Source organism: Meriones unguiculatus, chromosome 5, assembly GCF_030254825.1.
Source record: "Meriones unguiculatus strain TT.TT164.6M chromosome 5, Bangor_MerUng_6.1, whole genome shotgun sequence".
In the NCBI taxonomy this organism is placed as follows: Eukaryota; Metazoa; Chordata; class Mammalia; order Rodentia; family Muridae; genus Meriones; species Meriones unguiculatus.
Window position 1 is genome coordinate 118,487,833 of NC_083353.1, and position 16,258 is coordinate 118,504,090.

General features: G+C 44.1%; 1 protein-coding gene across 3 annotated transcripts; it reads left to right on the top strand.

Annotated features, from left to right (window-relative positions):
• The first annotated feature begins 1,997 nt into the window (after positions 1–1,997).
• Positions 1,998–11,120, top strand: Tmem52b (transmembrane protein 52B). Of its 3 annotated transcripts, none has more exons than XM_021655280.2 (6): positions 1,998–2,016; positions 2,437–2,572; positions 3,877–3,920; positions 7,040–7,078; positions 7,519–7,685; positions 9,522–11,120. In XM_021655280.2, exons 2-6 carry the CDS (start codon positions 2,519–2,521, stop codon positions 9,764–9,766), a joined length of 549 nt encoding a protein of 182 aa, XP_021510955.1. In that variant the 5' UTR covers positions 1,998–2,016; positions 2,437–2,518; the 3' UTR covers positions 9,767–11,120. The 3 variants fall into 3 exon arrangements, with proteins under 3 accessions (XP_021510955.1, XP_021510954.1, XP_021510953.1); XM_021655279.2 differs by lacking the exon at positions 1,998–2,016 and adding an exon at positions 2,030–2,148; XM_021655278.2 differs by lacking the exon at positions 1,998–2,016 and having other exon boundaries at positions 2,030–2,572.
• The last annotated feature ends 5,138 nt before the right edge of the window (positions 11,121–16,258 follow it).

Genomic DNA, 16,258 nt, shown 5'->3' on the forward strand with positions numbered 1-16,258 from the left:
TCTTCTGTGAATGATCTTTCTTCTACTTAAAGGCTGTGATAGAAACCATCACAGGGCATTGACGCACAAGAAAAAAAAAGTAAATGAAGTCTTATCTTCTTAGGGAATAGAAAAGAAATGGTAGCAGTACATCTGGGAAAGAAAAACAGCAAGGCAGTCATTAACAGAAGCCTGTTTTGCTCAGGCCTGTTAAGAAGCTTGGGGGCAAGAAAGATGATTGCAATCATGTGGCCAGAAATTGCCATGGGGGGAAGCCAGAGTAATTGAGAAACCTGTTCATGCAGGTGACGACTGGTGCGGGTAGAAAAAGTAATGGCCTGGCTAGCCACGGGAACTGTTCAAGAAAAAAGAATATTAAAGAGGTATAGAGCAGTCTAGAGAGGTCTGGTAGAAAGACACCCAATTCGCACAGTGGGCATTAATGGTCCTGCATATTGGAAGGAGCCATCACATGTAAGCTACAGCTAAATTAAAGGCATCTTAACTAACATCAAATACTTGCTATCAGGACTGTAATAGGCATCACAAAGATTTTGTTGTTGTTTATCTATCTGGGTATTTTGCCTTGCATGTGTAGGCTCACTACCCATCTGCCTGGTGTCTGAGGAAGACAGAGGAGGGTGTCAGATCCCACTGGAACTGGAGTTACAGTGCATGGGCCATGTGAGTGCTGAGAACTAACTGCTTTTTATATCAAATTAATTAAGTTGACAGAGAGTCCAAGATCCCTCAGCTAACAGGTCAAACAAGCAATTGCCCAAAGCCCCTGAGCTATGGTTCTTGGTAACGGTGGTTTACGGCCTTTCCCACAGGAAAAGGAAAAGGGAGGGGCCCGTGGGGTTTTCCAGTGCATGGTGTTTGGATAGAAATAGGCCACTCCAGATGCCTCCTTGTCCTCAGTTTTCCCTTCTTTATGAAACAACAGCTGATTCAAGTTCAGTGGTCATTTATTATACTCCTACTGAATGAGTAAGAAGCAGTAAGGCCCAGGCCTAGGGAGAAGCTATAACTAAAGTCCTGCTCGCTAGTCCTACAAAATACCTCCCCTCTCACCGAGTTTTCCATTGGAATCTGAAAAATGCTCTTCATTCAAGAGCCTAGGTTACAAAAAGAAATAGATCTGGAAAGAGCAGCGTTGTACCTGGGAGTTCACACACTGGGAAATTGTTCGTATTCATCATTTCCACATGGTATTGTCACAGTGCCATCACTAGGTGTGCGGGACCTTGAGTGTGATGGAGCCTCCTCTCATCGGGACCCCACCCTGCAACCTCCTCTCATCAGGACCCTGCCCACAGCCTCACCTCATCAATTAGAAAGTAGCTCAAGTGTCAGTTTGCTCAGTCTCGTGAAATGGACATGCCACTGTAAACTAACACTGGATGTTCTTAGTACTCTGCACGGGATAAAAGAATCCTGCTTAATGTCAGTCATTTGTATGGTGGTCATTGGTTACATACAACATTTTTCTTTGTAACCATTTTCTGTCCTTTCCAAGTGGTGTACTTGTTTTTAAAGGTGGCTCTGTTTCGTTGTTGATAATATATTTTGAGATGGCAGAATGCTGTTTCCTTGGGTATTCCCACTTTGATGAACTAGACCCCAGTGATCCTCCTGCCTCAGCGCCCTGAGTAGATAGAACCACAACTGTACACACTGTGCCTGGTTCTCAGGCGGCAACATCACGATGGTGCTTCGAGAGCGGCGGGGACCGAGAGACAGGAAGAGAAACAGGGGGGTGATCTTGGAGATCAGTTTTTAAATTAAGGCTATGCCTGGTGTCTAACTGAAATTGAAGCACAGGAGAGGCTGAGGCCATTGATAGCACCTGGAACTTCTAGTTTTCAAAACCGTTTCCTACTCTAAAGATGGGATGGCTTTGTTCCTCATTTGGAATCCCTCAGTCCTGCTGAGCAGCAGCAATAAATGACCCAGAACTAGCAGGGTTGATTATCAACACAGTGAGGGGAGGGCTTCGAGGAACAAGACGAAGGAGGCCAGTCACATGGAGAGAGGGTAAAGGGCCATTGGCAGAGTGACTTTCAGACTTGAGTGGTCATTCAGGAGCCAAGAGTGTAACCAGTTTCCTGATGAACACAAGAACATACCTGGCACTCGCAATCTGCTTTTGACCTATTTCAAATCCAAGTCTGTCATTATAGACTGGGGGAGAAAAAAAAATCTAACTCAGAGGACAAATGTGTTCTTGAATTGCCTTTCTGTTAGGAGCAGAAGAAAGAAAGATCAAATACACAGGGGAAGTTTGATAGCAGAAAAGAAAGAAAGAGGGAGCAAAGGTGGAGACCATGTGACGAGACATAGAGAAAGAGAAGGAAACTAAGAGGGAAGAGGAGACAGAAACCCTAAAGGATAATGGCGAAGGGAATAAGGGGAAAGGGAAATTGAATTATTGCTGAGGAAAAAATTTCTCTTTAGGAATTCTGGACCACGGCACTCCCTGTGGCACTGAGCATGGAAAGCACACAGCACACTCACCCGGCGTGACCCTCTGGACCTAATGGCCACCCGGACCCAAGTGGTGATGGCTTCTGTCCTGGTTTATTTCATCCAGGTGAGTTCAGTTGCGGAAAAGCGGGGAGAATTTTCTTTTTGCTTATTTCTTTGGCTAGACTGACTCTGGGAGGAAATAGATGCAGTAAGAAAAAGCGAACCTAGGCAGTGGTAAGGAAAGAATAGCACACTGTTCTCTTAGTACCAGGGAGTTTGGTTTGTTGTTGCTGTGTGTGTATGTGTGTGAGAGAGAGAGAGACAGACAGAGAGAGACAGAGAGAGAGAGAGAGAGAGAGAGAGAGAGAGAGAGAGAGAGAGACTGAATGACGCCCGTAGAAAGCGGGACAGAAATAAAATCAGAGATGGTGCATGCTGTTACATCCAGCTTTAACAAGGGTTCTGGTATTTACCCAGTGAGCAGTATCTCTAGCACCAAAGGACGCTAACATTTTAAACACTTTATTGTACCCCTCTGTGAAAGAGAAGCCTGTGAGTCATCCATTTTCTGAGAAAAGAGTCAGTAGACTGACAAATTCTAAAAAAAAAAATCCTAGGGCCAAGTTCACATAGCTTGGAAGCCTAGCAGAGAGAGAAACTGCAGAACTAGACTGTATCCCATTCCTGTGCTGGGAGCAGGCTATCTACTTTGCTTCCCATACAAGTTAACCAGCATCTCAAAGTACATTTTCCCTTTCCTTTCTTTTTCTTTTGTTTTGTTTTTTGTTTGTTTGTTTGTTTTTTCAAGACAGGGTTTCTCTGTGTAGCCTTGGCTGTCCTGGACTCACTTAATAGACCAGGCTGGCCTCGAACTCACAGTGATCCCCCTACTTCTGCCTCTCGGAATGCTACGATTACAGGTGTGCACCACCATGACCGACAGTACATGTTTTTCTTACATGTTCTCTTTTCCTTCTCTTTTTCCCCCTTCCTTTTTTGTAACAACTTGTCCCTCTATTGCTCTTCTTTTGTGGTGAATTACTCATATACACAGCATAGGGGCTGTTTCAACTGTGTAGGGACAAGGAAGACAGACAACTACAATGTCCCAGGGGTTGAGTCAGGAGATTGCTAGGGTGACAAACTGACACTGAGAGCTGTCTATCGTTCTGCGAGGTGGTGTTGTTCAGCCACTACCCCGACCATGTATACAATCCCTGACCTTCCAGGAGCTTCCGCCTCATGAGACGTAGTCATCACTCAAAGAACTGATCAGTGTCACGGGCCAGTACAGACCAACCCCACGGCCCTATCCTCATCTTTCGAAGTAGATCTGTCAGAGCACAGCCGCCGTGAGGGCCAGCTGGTAGGCTGCTGAACACTGCAGATGTGACCATTGCCATGTCTGAGACTGTTTCCTTCCCACAGCTTCCCGGGGCCAGATGCGAGGAGAACTGTGCCAACACTGAACAGTAAGTAGCTGAGAGTTCAAGCCAAGAGGAAGGAGAGCCAGACCAAGCACCAACACCCAAACATAGGCTAAAATGTCAGCAGACAGCCCCGACTTCCTTTTCTATTTAAACGAACACCACCTACTATCACAGACATGTGTATCATCCTATGCGCCCAGAATGACCCTTCTGATAGCACTTTTTTTTTAGTTTTTTTGCAAGCCAATCTTCCCATCAACACAGCACAGTTTGTTTAAACACATGTAGTCAGACCTGCAAAAGGCTTCCTCAGCTGTGCTTTCCAGTGACTCATCAGGACAGACTGAGTTCAACAAGTCAGTCATTGGCTTATCTATTTGGGTGATTCCCATAGCAGTATGCCCATTTCAAATCCAAAAGCACTTGTTGGTTTCAAGTAAGGATAGACAATAACAACCGAGTTCGTGCCAAAGGAAATGATTCTATGGTAAAACATAGAATCGTTTCTCTGAAACCAACTCTGCCAGATGTGAGGAGAATTAAGGAGTTAGGATCACCTTAATTACTTGGCCTGTGTATATTTGATACTGGCTAGGCAGCATTGAGGATTTAGATGTCTGTCACCTTTTGGAAGATAATGTAGAAATGAAAGGCTTTGGACAAGATAAGACATTGTTTCAGGGAAAATACAAACTACATTTTCTATAGAAGTGTGACTGAAGACAGAATGCAGGAATTGGCCTGAGTACACATTTAGTAGAAAGTGTTGATTTTATTTTACTTTGTATTTTTTAAATTTTATTTATTTATTTACTTATTTATTTATCTAGCTATTTATTTATTTATACTTATTTACTTTAGATCCCAAGGGTGCCACCTTCCTCCTTTCCTTTCAAATTCTTCCCCTTCCCTTCTCCCTTCCCCTCCCTCCCAGAAGGGAAGCCTCACTCCTCCCATCTCAGCCTTTCCCAGCACATGAAATCACATCAGATCTGAGCACATCTTCATCCCCTGAGGCCAGGCAAGGCAGCCCTGCCAGGCAGGAGGGATCCAAAGGCAGGCAATAGAGTCCATGTTAGAAACAGGCCCCCGCCACTTGCCAGGCACCCATATGAAGACCAAGCCGCCCATCAGCCACAGTGTGCAGAGAGGTCCTAGGTCCAGCCATGCATGCTCCTTAGTGGATATCTCAGTCTATGTAAGCCCCCATGGGACTGGGTTAGTTGTCTGGGTTGGTCTTCTTGTGAGGTTCCTGTCCCCTTCAGGTCCTTCCATCTTTCCCCCAACACTTCCACAGGACCCCTGGAACTCAACCCCATGCTTGTCTGCTAGTCTCAACATTTGTCTTAGTCTGCTGCTGGCTGGAGCCGCCCAGACTACAGTCAAGTTAGGCTCCTGTCTGCAAGCACAGCAGAGCATCATTAATAGTGTCAGGGGCTGGCTCTCTGTAGTGGGGTGGGTGTCAGGTTGGGCCAATTATTGGTTGAACATTCCCTCTGTCTTTGTGCCCTCCTTATCCCTGCACTTTTGGTCGGCAGGGTAATTTTTGGATCAAAGGTTTTGTTCCTGGGTTGTTGTTCCCCTCCTTCAACTAGTCCTGCCTGGTAAGGAAGTGGTCACTTCAGTCTTCACATTCCCCCATTGTTAGCAGCCTCACCCATATCCTCCCAGGAGCCTATCCTGGCGCAGGCCTCCTGTTTGAAAATGAGATGTCCACACTCATTTTCATTGGAGAGTAACTAGACCCTCTAATCAGACATAGCCCATAGGCAGCTCAGTCTCAAAGTAGGTTCCCTAGTAAGAGGAACAGGGGCTGTCTCTGACATGAACTCAGTGGCCGGCTCTTTGATCACCTTCCCCTGGAGGATGAAGCTTTGCCAGGCCACAGAAGAAGAGGATGCAGCCAGTCCTGATGAGACCTGATAGGCTAGGGTCAGATAGAAGGGGAGGAGGACCTCTCCTATCAGTGGACAGAGGGGCATAGGGGGTAAAAAGGGAGGGAGTGGGACTCGGAGGAGGTGAGGGAGGGGGCTACAGCAGGGATACAAAGTGAATAAGTTTTAATAAATAAATAATAAATAAATATTTTAAAGTTTTTATTAATATAAATAATTAGTGTTATTAATAATATCTATTATTTTAATGAAAAAAAACTGGTACATCTTTAAAGATACATACATTTCCTCTCTCCACCTCTGACTGCAGTTTAAGTCTCTGCCACACAGTCCTCCTTGTAAGGCTGGCCTCTCGATTTTCTCCCTTCCTGTTTGGTCTCAGTGACATGCCCAGCAGTTCTGAGCTCAGATGTGAAAGTGTAGGCCCTTCTGAGGGGGGGATGTTGCAAGAACTTGTGAAATGTAAATTACAAATATAACTTCTTTCAGGCCTTTAACTGAAATTTTCCTGATGTGTACATTTTATTGACCTCACATGAGACCAAACAGGAAGGGAGGGAAAGGAGAGGCCAGCCTCACAAGGAGGACTGTGTGGGAGAGACTAAAAGGAGAGGAGAAATGCATGTGTCTTTAAAGACGTACCAGTTTGATGTTCACATCTGTTTTCAAAGCCACTCCTTACACGTTTGTGTGCCTAATTCTTAATGATCTGCTTCTCAGCCGTGCCCAATAGCCATGGGGACATTTTCTTTTCCTTTTCTTTATTTATCAGCTTGGAAAGAATTGGGTTTCATTCTGATGTTTTTTTAAACAAAATTCATTGTACTTGTTTTTCTTCTCCTCCTCTCCCTTCCCAGGCCCACCTTCCCTTATATCATTTTAGGGCCACTCCTTTTACTGCAATTATTATTTTTTGGTTATTCATATGCTTTACACAGAAATGTCACCTGTGTTATAAAACTCTATTCAGCTTGTTACATTGGGATTTTTAAAAAGTAAGTTTTAGCTGGGCATAATAGTACAGGCCTTTAATCCCAACACCTGGGGAGGCAGAGGCAGGAAGATCTCTGTGAGTTCAAGGCCATCCTGGTCTACATTGTAAGTTCCAGGCCAGCCAAGGCTACGAAGTAAGACCCTTCTAAAAAGAAAAAAAAAAAAAAGGAGGTCTTGATATTTTTAATTATAACATAGTGTTGAATATAACAGCATGATTGCTACAGCTCACACTATTGATTTTTGATATAACGAACTTCATTTTTTCTCCAGTTGCCTGACCACTGACTGGGTGCATCTCTGGTACATATGGTAAGTTTGAGTTATAGAACACCCTCAAAGGGCCTTCATTTTAAACACAGATTGTTCTTCAAAGTTTTGTATACGCTGGCTGTTAGAATGAATAAAAATAACAGCTGTGATGTTTCTTTAGTTCATCCCTAACCTATGTGCCAATACTGCATAGTTTACTATTTCAATACAGTCTTTTCAGCCAGCATCAAAAGATAATGGTGCCTTTCTCCCAGCATGTGCTTAAGAAATACTTCTGCACAGAGGGGCAAGCAGCAGCCCCTTCAAATTATCTTCACTGTTGTTTGCTCTCATGACTGACAGAGTCTTGCAATGACTGAAGTTTTGTTAGTGTTCTCTAAAGGACGCACAACGATTATGATCAGCGGGTGAGGGCTAGTGGTGTCAGAGACGGGAAACCAGTTGGCCAAAGCTCTTGCCTGTTGGGTGGGCTCTTGCAGGTTGCTGGTGGTAGTTGGTGCTCTGCTGCTCCTCTGTGGCCTCACGTCGGTATGCTTCCGCTGCTGTCTGAGCCACCCGGAAAACGGGGAAGACGGGGCCCCGCCACCCTATGAAGTGACCGTCATTGCTTTCGACCATGACAGCACTCTCCAGAGTACCATTACATGTGAGTGCGCTCAGCTTACAACCCCCAGGTACAGGGCTCAGGTTCAAAGACGTTCTGAAAGGTTTGGAGGTGCAGGGCAACCTGCCAACCTACATTGTGTCTATGGAAACTCAGTATAGTTTTAATTTCCAGAAACCCTTTCGTGCGGTGTCCTGGGCTATCACTGATGCCCGTATTCTCACGTTTTGGGCTGATAATATAATGTTGAACACAGTAAAATACTGGAGTCAAAGTTTACATGACTTCCTCCTTTTCTTCCTTCCTTAGTTCCTCCCTTCCTTCTTTCCTTTGTTCTTTTCTTCTTCCTTCTCTTTCTCCCGCTCCTGATTCTTTCTTTCAAAGCTGGGTGTCATGTAGCCCATGCTGGTTCCTGATCTTCCTGCTTCCTCCTTTTCCATCAGGAGTGCTGAAGTTAAAAACACCACCCCACCTAGCTACATTCTTTTTTGTTTTTTCTTTCCTTTCCTTTCCTTTTTTTCTTTCTTTTCTTTTTTTGGTGATGCTGGGTCTGGAATCCAGGATCACATACAGGCTGGACAAGTATGGTACTGCTGAGAACTCTGAGGCTCTTAATTGTTTTTATTTCAAGAAATGGTTCTGCCAAGGTAGCAGGTTTGGCAAATTAGCCTTGAATTTACTCTGTAGGTCAGGCAGGCCTTAATAAGATAACCCTCCTGCTTTGGCCTCCCAAACAGCAGGGACTACAGACCTGCACTCCCAGGCCTGGCTTACACTGTATTATTTTGTATGTTTCAGGGAATTGGTGGATTGCACTTTTAGTCTGGTATTCCTCAAACCTTGGTATGCTAAATTATAGCCCCAATATTTTTTTAGATGATTACAGTAGGAAATTTTCCTTTACCTTCCTCTGTTCTGTTCTATTTAATTATATATTTTATCTATCTATCTATCTATCTAATCTATTTTTTTGAGTCAGGGTCACTATACAGTCCTGGCTATTCTCATATAGGCCATGTAGGTCAGGCTGGCTTTGAACTCAGAGAATCACCTGGCTCTATCTCCTGAGTGCTGAGATTGTGAGCATGTTCCACCATACCCTGCTTTCCATCTGTTCTTTTTTTTCTTTTTCCATAGATTTATTTATATAATCACTTTATAGGCTGTGATATCACAGCCCCCTCCCTCCTTTCCTCCAAGACTCACCCCCAACACCTCCTCTCCATAGAGAAGGGGAAGCTCTCCCTGGATATCAATCCACCCTGGAACATCAAGTCTCGGCAGGACTAAGTGCATCCTTTCCCACTGAGGCCAGGCAAAGCAGCCCAGCCTGGGGAAAGTCTTCCTTCGTTCTTTATGAACTTATTCTTTTCTATAATTGAGGAGCAAAATCAAGGTAGAATGACAGATGATAAGACACAATGGCATTTATAGTAAAGAAGAGCAACATCTGTGACTGACAAATGACAAATAAGACATAAGTAAATATTTAAAAGGGGTTTGAATGTAGTGGGCCGCTAGTACAGAGGAATCTGAATCTGAAAGGGGAACCTGGGGTGGAACTCAATAGGATAGTGCTTGACTAGCTTGTGTGAGGCCATGGGCTTGATTCCTAGCACAGCAAAATAGAAAAACCTGAAAAGAGGGATGAGCTCTAGAAACACAAGTCAGTTTATTTAAACAGCTAGAAAGGCTGGTTCTCCTGGCAGTTTGTAAAGTTAGTCATATGAAGGACTTTTGTAAACTTTGTCAAAGGTCATAGCAATGAGTTTGCACATGGGTAAGAGACAAAGAGATGTCTTTGGACATGTCTCTCTTGTCTGAGGACATCAACTTTGGTTGTCATCATCTCTACACCAATCCTGTCTTCTTTCACAGCTCTGCAGTCCGTGTTTGGCCCTGCAGCTCGGAGAATCCTGGCAGTGGCTCATACACACAGCTCCCTGGGCCAGATGCCCTCCTCTGTGGACACACTACCGGGCTACGAGGAAGCCCTCGGCATGAGCCGCTTCACAGTGGCAAGGTGTGGGCAGAAAGCTCCCGACTTACCCTCAGTCCCAGAGGAAAAGCAGCTCCCTCCTACAGGGAAGGAATCTCCTCAGATAGAATCCCCATCACACTGACAGGGGTGCTGATGGTATTCCTAATATCCAAGGCATCACACTGATGGGGGTGCTGATGGGATTCCTAATATCCAAGGCATCCTCAGAGTCTGGAAAGATGCCCAGATACATTAAGTGGGTTTTTTTTTGTTGTTGTTTGTTTTGTACCACACAAAAAGGTTCAGCATGCCATCTAGACATTGCTCTGTCAACAAGATGGGTTCTCACTCTTCATTCACAACAATATGCTTTTTCTGATGCACAATCTTCTAATTGAATTTTAACTCCTTATTCACAGTTCAAAGTTTGCATCTCACCTCTAGCTGTATTGATTACTACCAACGCAGGGGAACATTAAGGTGCCTTAAATTCCTTCAGCCATGGCATGCATATAAGTTTCCTTTAACCCTACGTTCCAGCAAACTGCTCTTCCCTCTGCTTGACTGTGATAACCTTGAAGGGAAGCACACTACAAGCACAGCCACTGACATCAGTGCCCCAAGCACAGGCGTCTTTTCTTTTAGGAAACAACCACCTTTGTGCTGAACAACAATGGCCAGCTTTCCACCGCATAATCCCCACCTGGACTTGCAGATTGCAGGGCTGGGTTTGCTCATATGAGCAGAGAGACTATAATGCAGTATTGCCACATATCAAGACCTTTCTAGCACTTTGGTCCCACCCACAAGTGTGAAACATTGTATAAAGTGCAGTAATGGGTCCCAACAACTTTTCAGGGCTTTGTCCTAGAAACACAGACACTCACACACATGCACACGAGAGCCCTTTTTTTAAACTCTAAAAGAAAGTATTGCTTTGCTCTTTCCTTCCTGTTTTCAGGTTGTAAAGCCTTCCCCAGGTTAAGTCTAGAGTGCCTCCTCTGGGCTCTATCAGTAGCCCTTGCTGCCACCTAGTGGAATTATAATTGAAAATGCATTTGCTCCATAGAGCTCATTTCTGCACCTTTCCAATTCTCGGTGTCTGGGTCTTTTGATGGTGTCACGCTTTGGCGTGTCAGTGCCAAGCTATTTTGGTCAAGTACTATCTTCCAAACTACTGTCATTGCAATCAAGGAAGTGAGATGTACTCTGGAAAAAAAAAAACTGCTTAGGGAAGTTACTCAGATCTTGGAAGGATTTTCTCATCTGTAAATTAGACATGTGCACGTCAGCGAACACAAATCCACAAGGCACGATTTGTAAAGGGTTGTGTGCATCACTTGTTATTCTTCCTGTTGTCATCTGCTCTTCAATGTCCTGCGGTGACTCCACTGAGAACCATGTTCTGGTTTGTCCTTTTGCCTGTCTGTTATGTTACTGTAAAGCTATATCTAAAGTGTCTTTATCTTATCAATAAAAAATGTCTTGATTGAGATAAACTGCTAAAAAAAGAAAAAAAAAACACCTCTAACGTTACCTCTGAACACACTCTGCAGGGGGTATTGGAAAAAGCCCGGTTGTTTGGAAGGTGGCTATCTGGGGTGCTCTGGGGAGATGATCAGATGGGGGAAGGGTGCCTGTTGGTGCCGCACCTCATTAACTGCGTTCCTGCAAAGTTCACTGAAGCCCTGAGGGAAAAGCACTGTAATGAGTGTAATCTGCTCCTGAGCAGGACTCCTGGATCGCTGATCAGAGTTCCCCGGGGAAGCTTTTGAGGTGTTTGACTGTTGGCAGCAACTAAGGCGGCTTTACTTTACCACCGCCAAGAAAGCCATTCCACAAGATAGTCTTCACTTTCTTTCCCTTTGTTTATTCATCTTTTCTTTTGAGATGGTCCTTTACTAGGGCAGTCTTCCACTTTCTAAGCAGCCAAGGCTTGCCTTGAACTGCCAACTTCCTGCCTAACTCTGCCTCTTAAGAGCAAGGTTTAGGTGCTGGGATTACAGAGGTCCGATACGATGCTTCATTCAATATCATTGGCTTTTCATTGTTCAAGATGATACAGACTTGGATAACTTCAAAGGGCGATGGGTATTAGAATTCCTACAGCTCTTTTCTCTGCTCAACCTAAGACTTGTTAATCACCTCAGTGACTTTCATACTGTTTCCAAGTTTTTGATCCCTTTTTAAATAGCTTCATACCTATTTTGTAAACCTTAAGTCTTGTTTGCACTGCTGAATGATGCTGGAGAAAGATCTCACAGCTCCATTCATCAAAGGTAGGGTCAAAGTCTTCAATATCTCTTGGGACATCTCACATTAATTCCAAATTTACTACGGTAACTGCTTTATTCCATCAGGTACACATTCAGATCACTGTCTCTGTTGTGACCACATACCTCATCAATCTACTCACTCTAGGCAGACTCTTGCTCTGTTGGGATAAGGAATAAAAGCCATCCTGTTGCTTTCTATCCCACAGCTCCAAACATCTATACATCTGTTCCTGTAACTTTTCTGTTCATTCACATTGAAATCAGTCATTGTACTTTCTTCTCCTTAGTAAGACTACTTCCAATGGCGAATGATGCTTTGTTTTGAATTAATTCAGCAGGATCTTTTTTTTTTGGGGGGGGCATTGCCCTATATTATATTTTTTAAACTTTTATTAGTTAGACTTTATTCATTTTGTATCCCCCCATAAACCCTCCCCTCCTCCCCTCCTAATCCTACCTTCCCTTCCCCTTCTTCACAAATCCCCCTCCCCAAGTCCACTGATAGGGGAGGTCCCCCTCTCCTTCCTTCTGATCTTAGTCTATCAGATCTCATCAGGAGTGGCTACATTGTCATCTTCTGTGGCCTGGTAAGGCTGCTCCCCCCTCAGGGGGAGGTGATCAAAGAGCAGGCCAATCAGTTTATGTCAGAGGCAGTCCCTCTCCCTATTACTGTGGAACCCACTTGGACACTGAACTGCCATGGGCAACATCTATGCAGGGGTTCTAGGTTATCTCCATGCATGGTACTTGGTTGGAGTATGAGTCTCTAGACCCCTGTGTTCAAATTTTCTGGTTCTGTTGCTCTCCTTGTGGAGTTCCTGTCCTCTCCAGATCTTACTATTTCCCAATTCTTACATAAGATTCCATGCATACTGCCCAACAGTTGGCCATAAGTCTCACTTCTAGGCATATATCCAAAAGAGGCTCAAGTACACAATAAGGACATTTGCTCAACCATGTTTGTAGCAGCTTTATTTGCAATAGCCAGAAGCTGGAAAGAGCCCAGATGCCCCTCAACTGAAGAATGGATACAGAAATTGTAGTACATCTACACAATGGGAGTATTACTCAGCAATGAAAAATAAGGAAATCATGAAACTTGCAGGTAAATATTTGGTGGGAACTGGAAAGGATCATCCTGGATGAAAACAAATTAAGAAAGGGAGCAGAGTGAGCAAGCCCCTTCCTTTTTTGAGTGTCTAAATGTGGCTGCCATCACCTGCTGACCTTAGACCCCAGCATCTTAAGCCTTCAAACATTGGAGTGATAACAATACATTTTTTTCTTCACTTCATGTTGATCAGAACTACAACTCCTGTGAACAGTCAGAACTGAGTCCAGTGTGATGCTTATGTGTGAAAGTGTCCCTATCTACACACTAGACACACTCATCCTGACAGCCCAACGCTCCTCACTTTACTGGAGTCATTGGTAGGTGAGAAGCCAGGCCCTGAAGGCTCTAACAGCCTACGTTCATCATGTATCCTTCATATGCCAACTAAACTAACATGTAATAGTGAAAAGCAAAGAAGGGATGTTTGTTCACAAGGGAGAACCCATTGGGAAGAGGGACGAGAAGGTTCCCCTTTCCAATCCAAGCCCACCATCCAGGTCCTAACATGTGCCTAGGTTTAAACAGAAGGCCAGAGGTATGTGTGGCTACCGCTGGAGGTCTAACCATCATCAATGGACTCTGTCTCTCCTATGTGGTAGTCTGACATGTTTTCAGAACTGGAGACCAGCTCCTCTTCTGGCTGGCCCTAGGCTTCCTTAGCCTTTTTTTTTTTTTTCCATCATGAGGTTATGGGGGGAATTTTCAATTTCTTGGGGTACATCATGCCAATAGCCTGGTTATCAAGGGGTATACACGACATCTGTTTAGAATAGCTTAATCCTTGTGAGGAGGTTTGTATCTATGTATGTGTGGGAGTTCTGATACAGGCATATTCACTTTCACATGAGGACAACACAGACTTCTTTGTGGAGAGCTGAGAGTATGAGAGGAGGTGAATCGGGCTGTGGTGAGCAGCTCTCTATCAGGAGCCAGCAGAAACACAAGATGTTCTGCTTCTGGTCCAGATCTAGGTGAGGAACCGTACTGAAGATTCTTCCTAAGCCAATCATATTCATGAGGCCCTAAGGTCCTTATTAGAAGGTCAGCTTTGTGGATATAACAGTTGTTGATCAAACTTTAACACAGTGTTCAACAATGTCTGGAAATCATGTGTTTTGTTTTTCCATTCTTTGGTTAAAATGCACCAGCTAGAAGGTAATAAAGAGGCCAGAATGGAAAATCTGCCCTTGAGCAAGCGGAGTGGGAAAATAACTTCATTGATTTATGGGTTGTTCCAGAAGCACCAAGTGTTAACTCTGGAAAATATTTGACTTGCTCTGTTTGAGTAATGTTGGCTGCTGTCCTCCATTGGCACACGAACCTTAGACAACCCAGAGTCTCACCATTTCTCACCCCAGAATCCCTCACAATTTTAATGTCTGAAAAGGGAACCAGGAAACGAGTAGCCAAATTTCAAGATGAGAAATAATAAAAATTTCAATACCAAATGAGCACTAGAAAGACAGTTTCTGTGACAAGAAGAACTAACAACAACAACAAAAAATTTAAAAAAAAATCCAATAACAATAACAAAGAAAATTTGAATTACAGAAAATAGTAGAAATTCTGAGCGACGTAATTGGAATGAATACTGAAAGACAAGTTGGAATTGCTTTTCATAAAGATTTTAAATGTAACCATAAGCACTTTGGGCTTTGTCCTGATTGGACAAATGCCTCTCTGTAAGGATTTGAAGGAGATAGTATAACATTAATTTTTTTGGATGTGTTCCTCATGAAAAGGTGAACACAAGGAGGAGGTAAATACAGAAGGGGCATAGCCATTGAGCTGCTGGGCCATCCCAAGCTCCCCTGCTTCAGTTCATACAACGAACTCCCAGAGTTCTGAGAGCAGGCAGGGAACGCGAAAGGCTCTTCTCTATGAGTACTCTCGCTGTGCTGTCCTTATTCCTGCCTAGTGGCTCTGGGGCTCCAAAAGTCTAGACTTCTCAGGATTTCCACTTTACCTACATTGCGTGTCGACGTAAGGAAGGGGGCCAGTCTTCCTTACCCTGGACTACCGGCCACCTCTCCTCGGTGGCACTAATCATGATGGCTGTGTAAGTGGTAAATTCAAACTGTTCTCTCCTCCAGGCAGCAATAAATAAATAAATAAATAATAGATATCTATGAGTCCAATTGGAAGGAGACAAAATTTATCAAGGAACAAATAATTTTGGTCATATCAATATGGTAAACAGCGGGAAAAAGATCATAATGGTTAAAATTCTGAAACCAGTTTTTGAGCATTCAAATTCTGGCTCTGTCCTTTAATTTCTGCCCCAGTGTTAGGACAGCCACTTGGTCATTCTTGGTCTCCTCACTGGTGGCTGAACAGTGACACATTGAGTATGCCTGCATTTCATTACCACAGGAGCATAAAGCAAACCCAAACTACAATACTGCATGAGTATTATACATCCACAATATTAGTCACTTGTCTTATCGTGTAGACACCCCCCCGCCCCCACATTGTTCTAACTTCTGTTTCCTTTATCCTGTGTCTTTTCCTTTCTTAGTTGTATTCTGTACACTGAGACTGTTTCCTGAAAACGTGTGCATGAGAAGGAAATGCTTGGATGGCCTCCATGTCCCCAGTGTCCTGACCTACCTCCACACTTGAAGGCTAGCTTGGCTTGATATGAAATTCTAGGAAGAAAGTTATTTCCTTTAGATTTTAAAGGAACAGTTGGGTTTAGACAAACTCTGGTCTCCGCTCTCTCTGAAACTGTTCATAAGTTGTTTTTCACTCACTGTGTAGTAGTTGATTGTTAGTTTTCAGTTTTGCATAGGAGTGGGTGGGGTTCAAGAGAAGCCCAAGACAGGCTACTAGGCAACAAGAAACACAGCTTATCAGAAGACAGTACCACAGACAGAGAAGCAACAGATGATAGGATCTGTCAAAAGAGAAATCAGAGCCCATGGGGCAGACATGGGAGCTGGTGTTTGTGGCTGTCTGGGGATCAGGGAGGTTTGTAGGATCAGCCCTTGGCTAAATACTGATTCCCAGACAGGAGGCAAGGAAGAGGTTGGGGAGCAGGAAATTCGATCCTGCCACCAATGTGGCAATGTCTGTTAGAGAGGGACTCAGAGGCGGTGCTTCTGTAGAATGCCTGTCTTTTTCTGTGAGAGGAAAGGCCGCTGCCTCAGACTGTCACTGTGTTTCTGTTCTACAATACCATGCTACATTCCAACAGAATGATACCTGCAGACAAAGCCAATCACCAGGCGGCAACTCCTCAAAT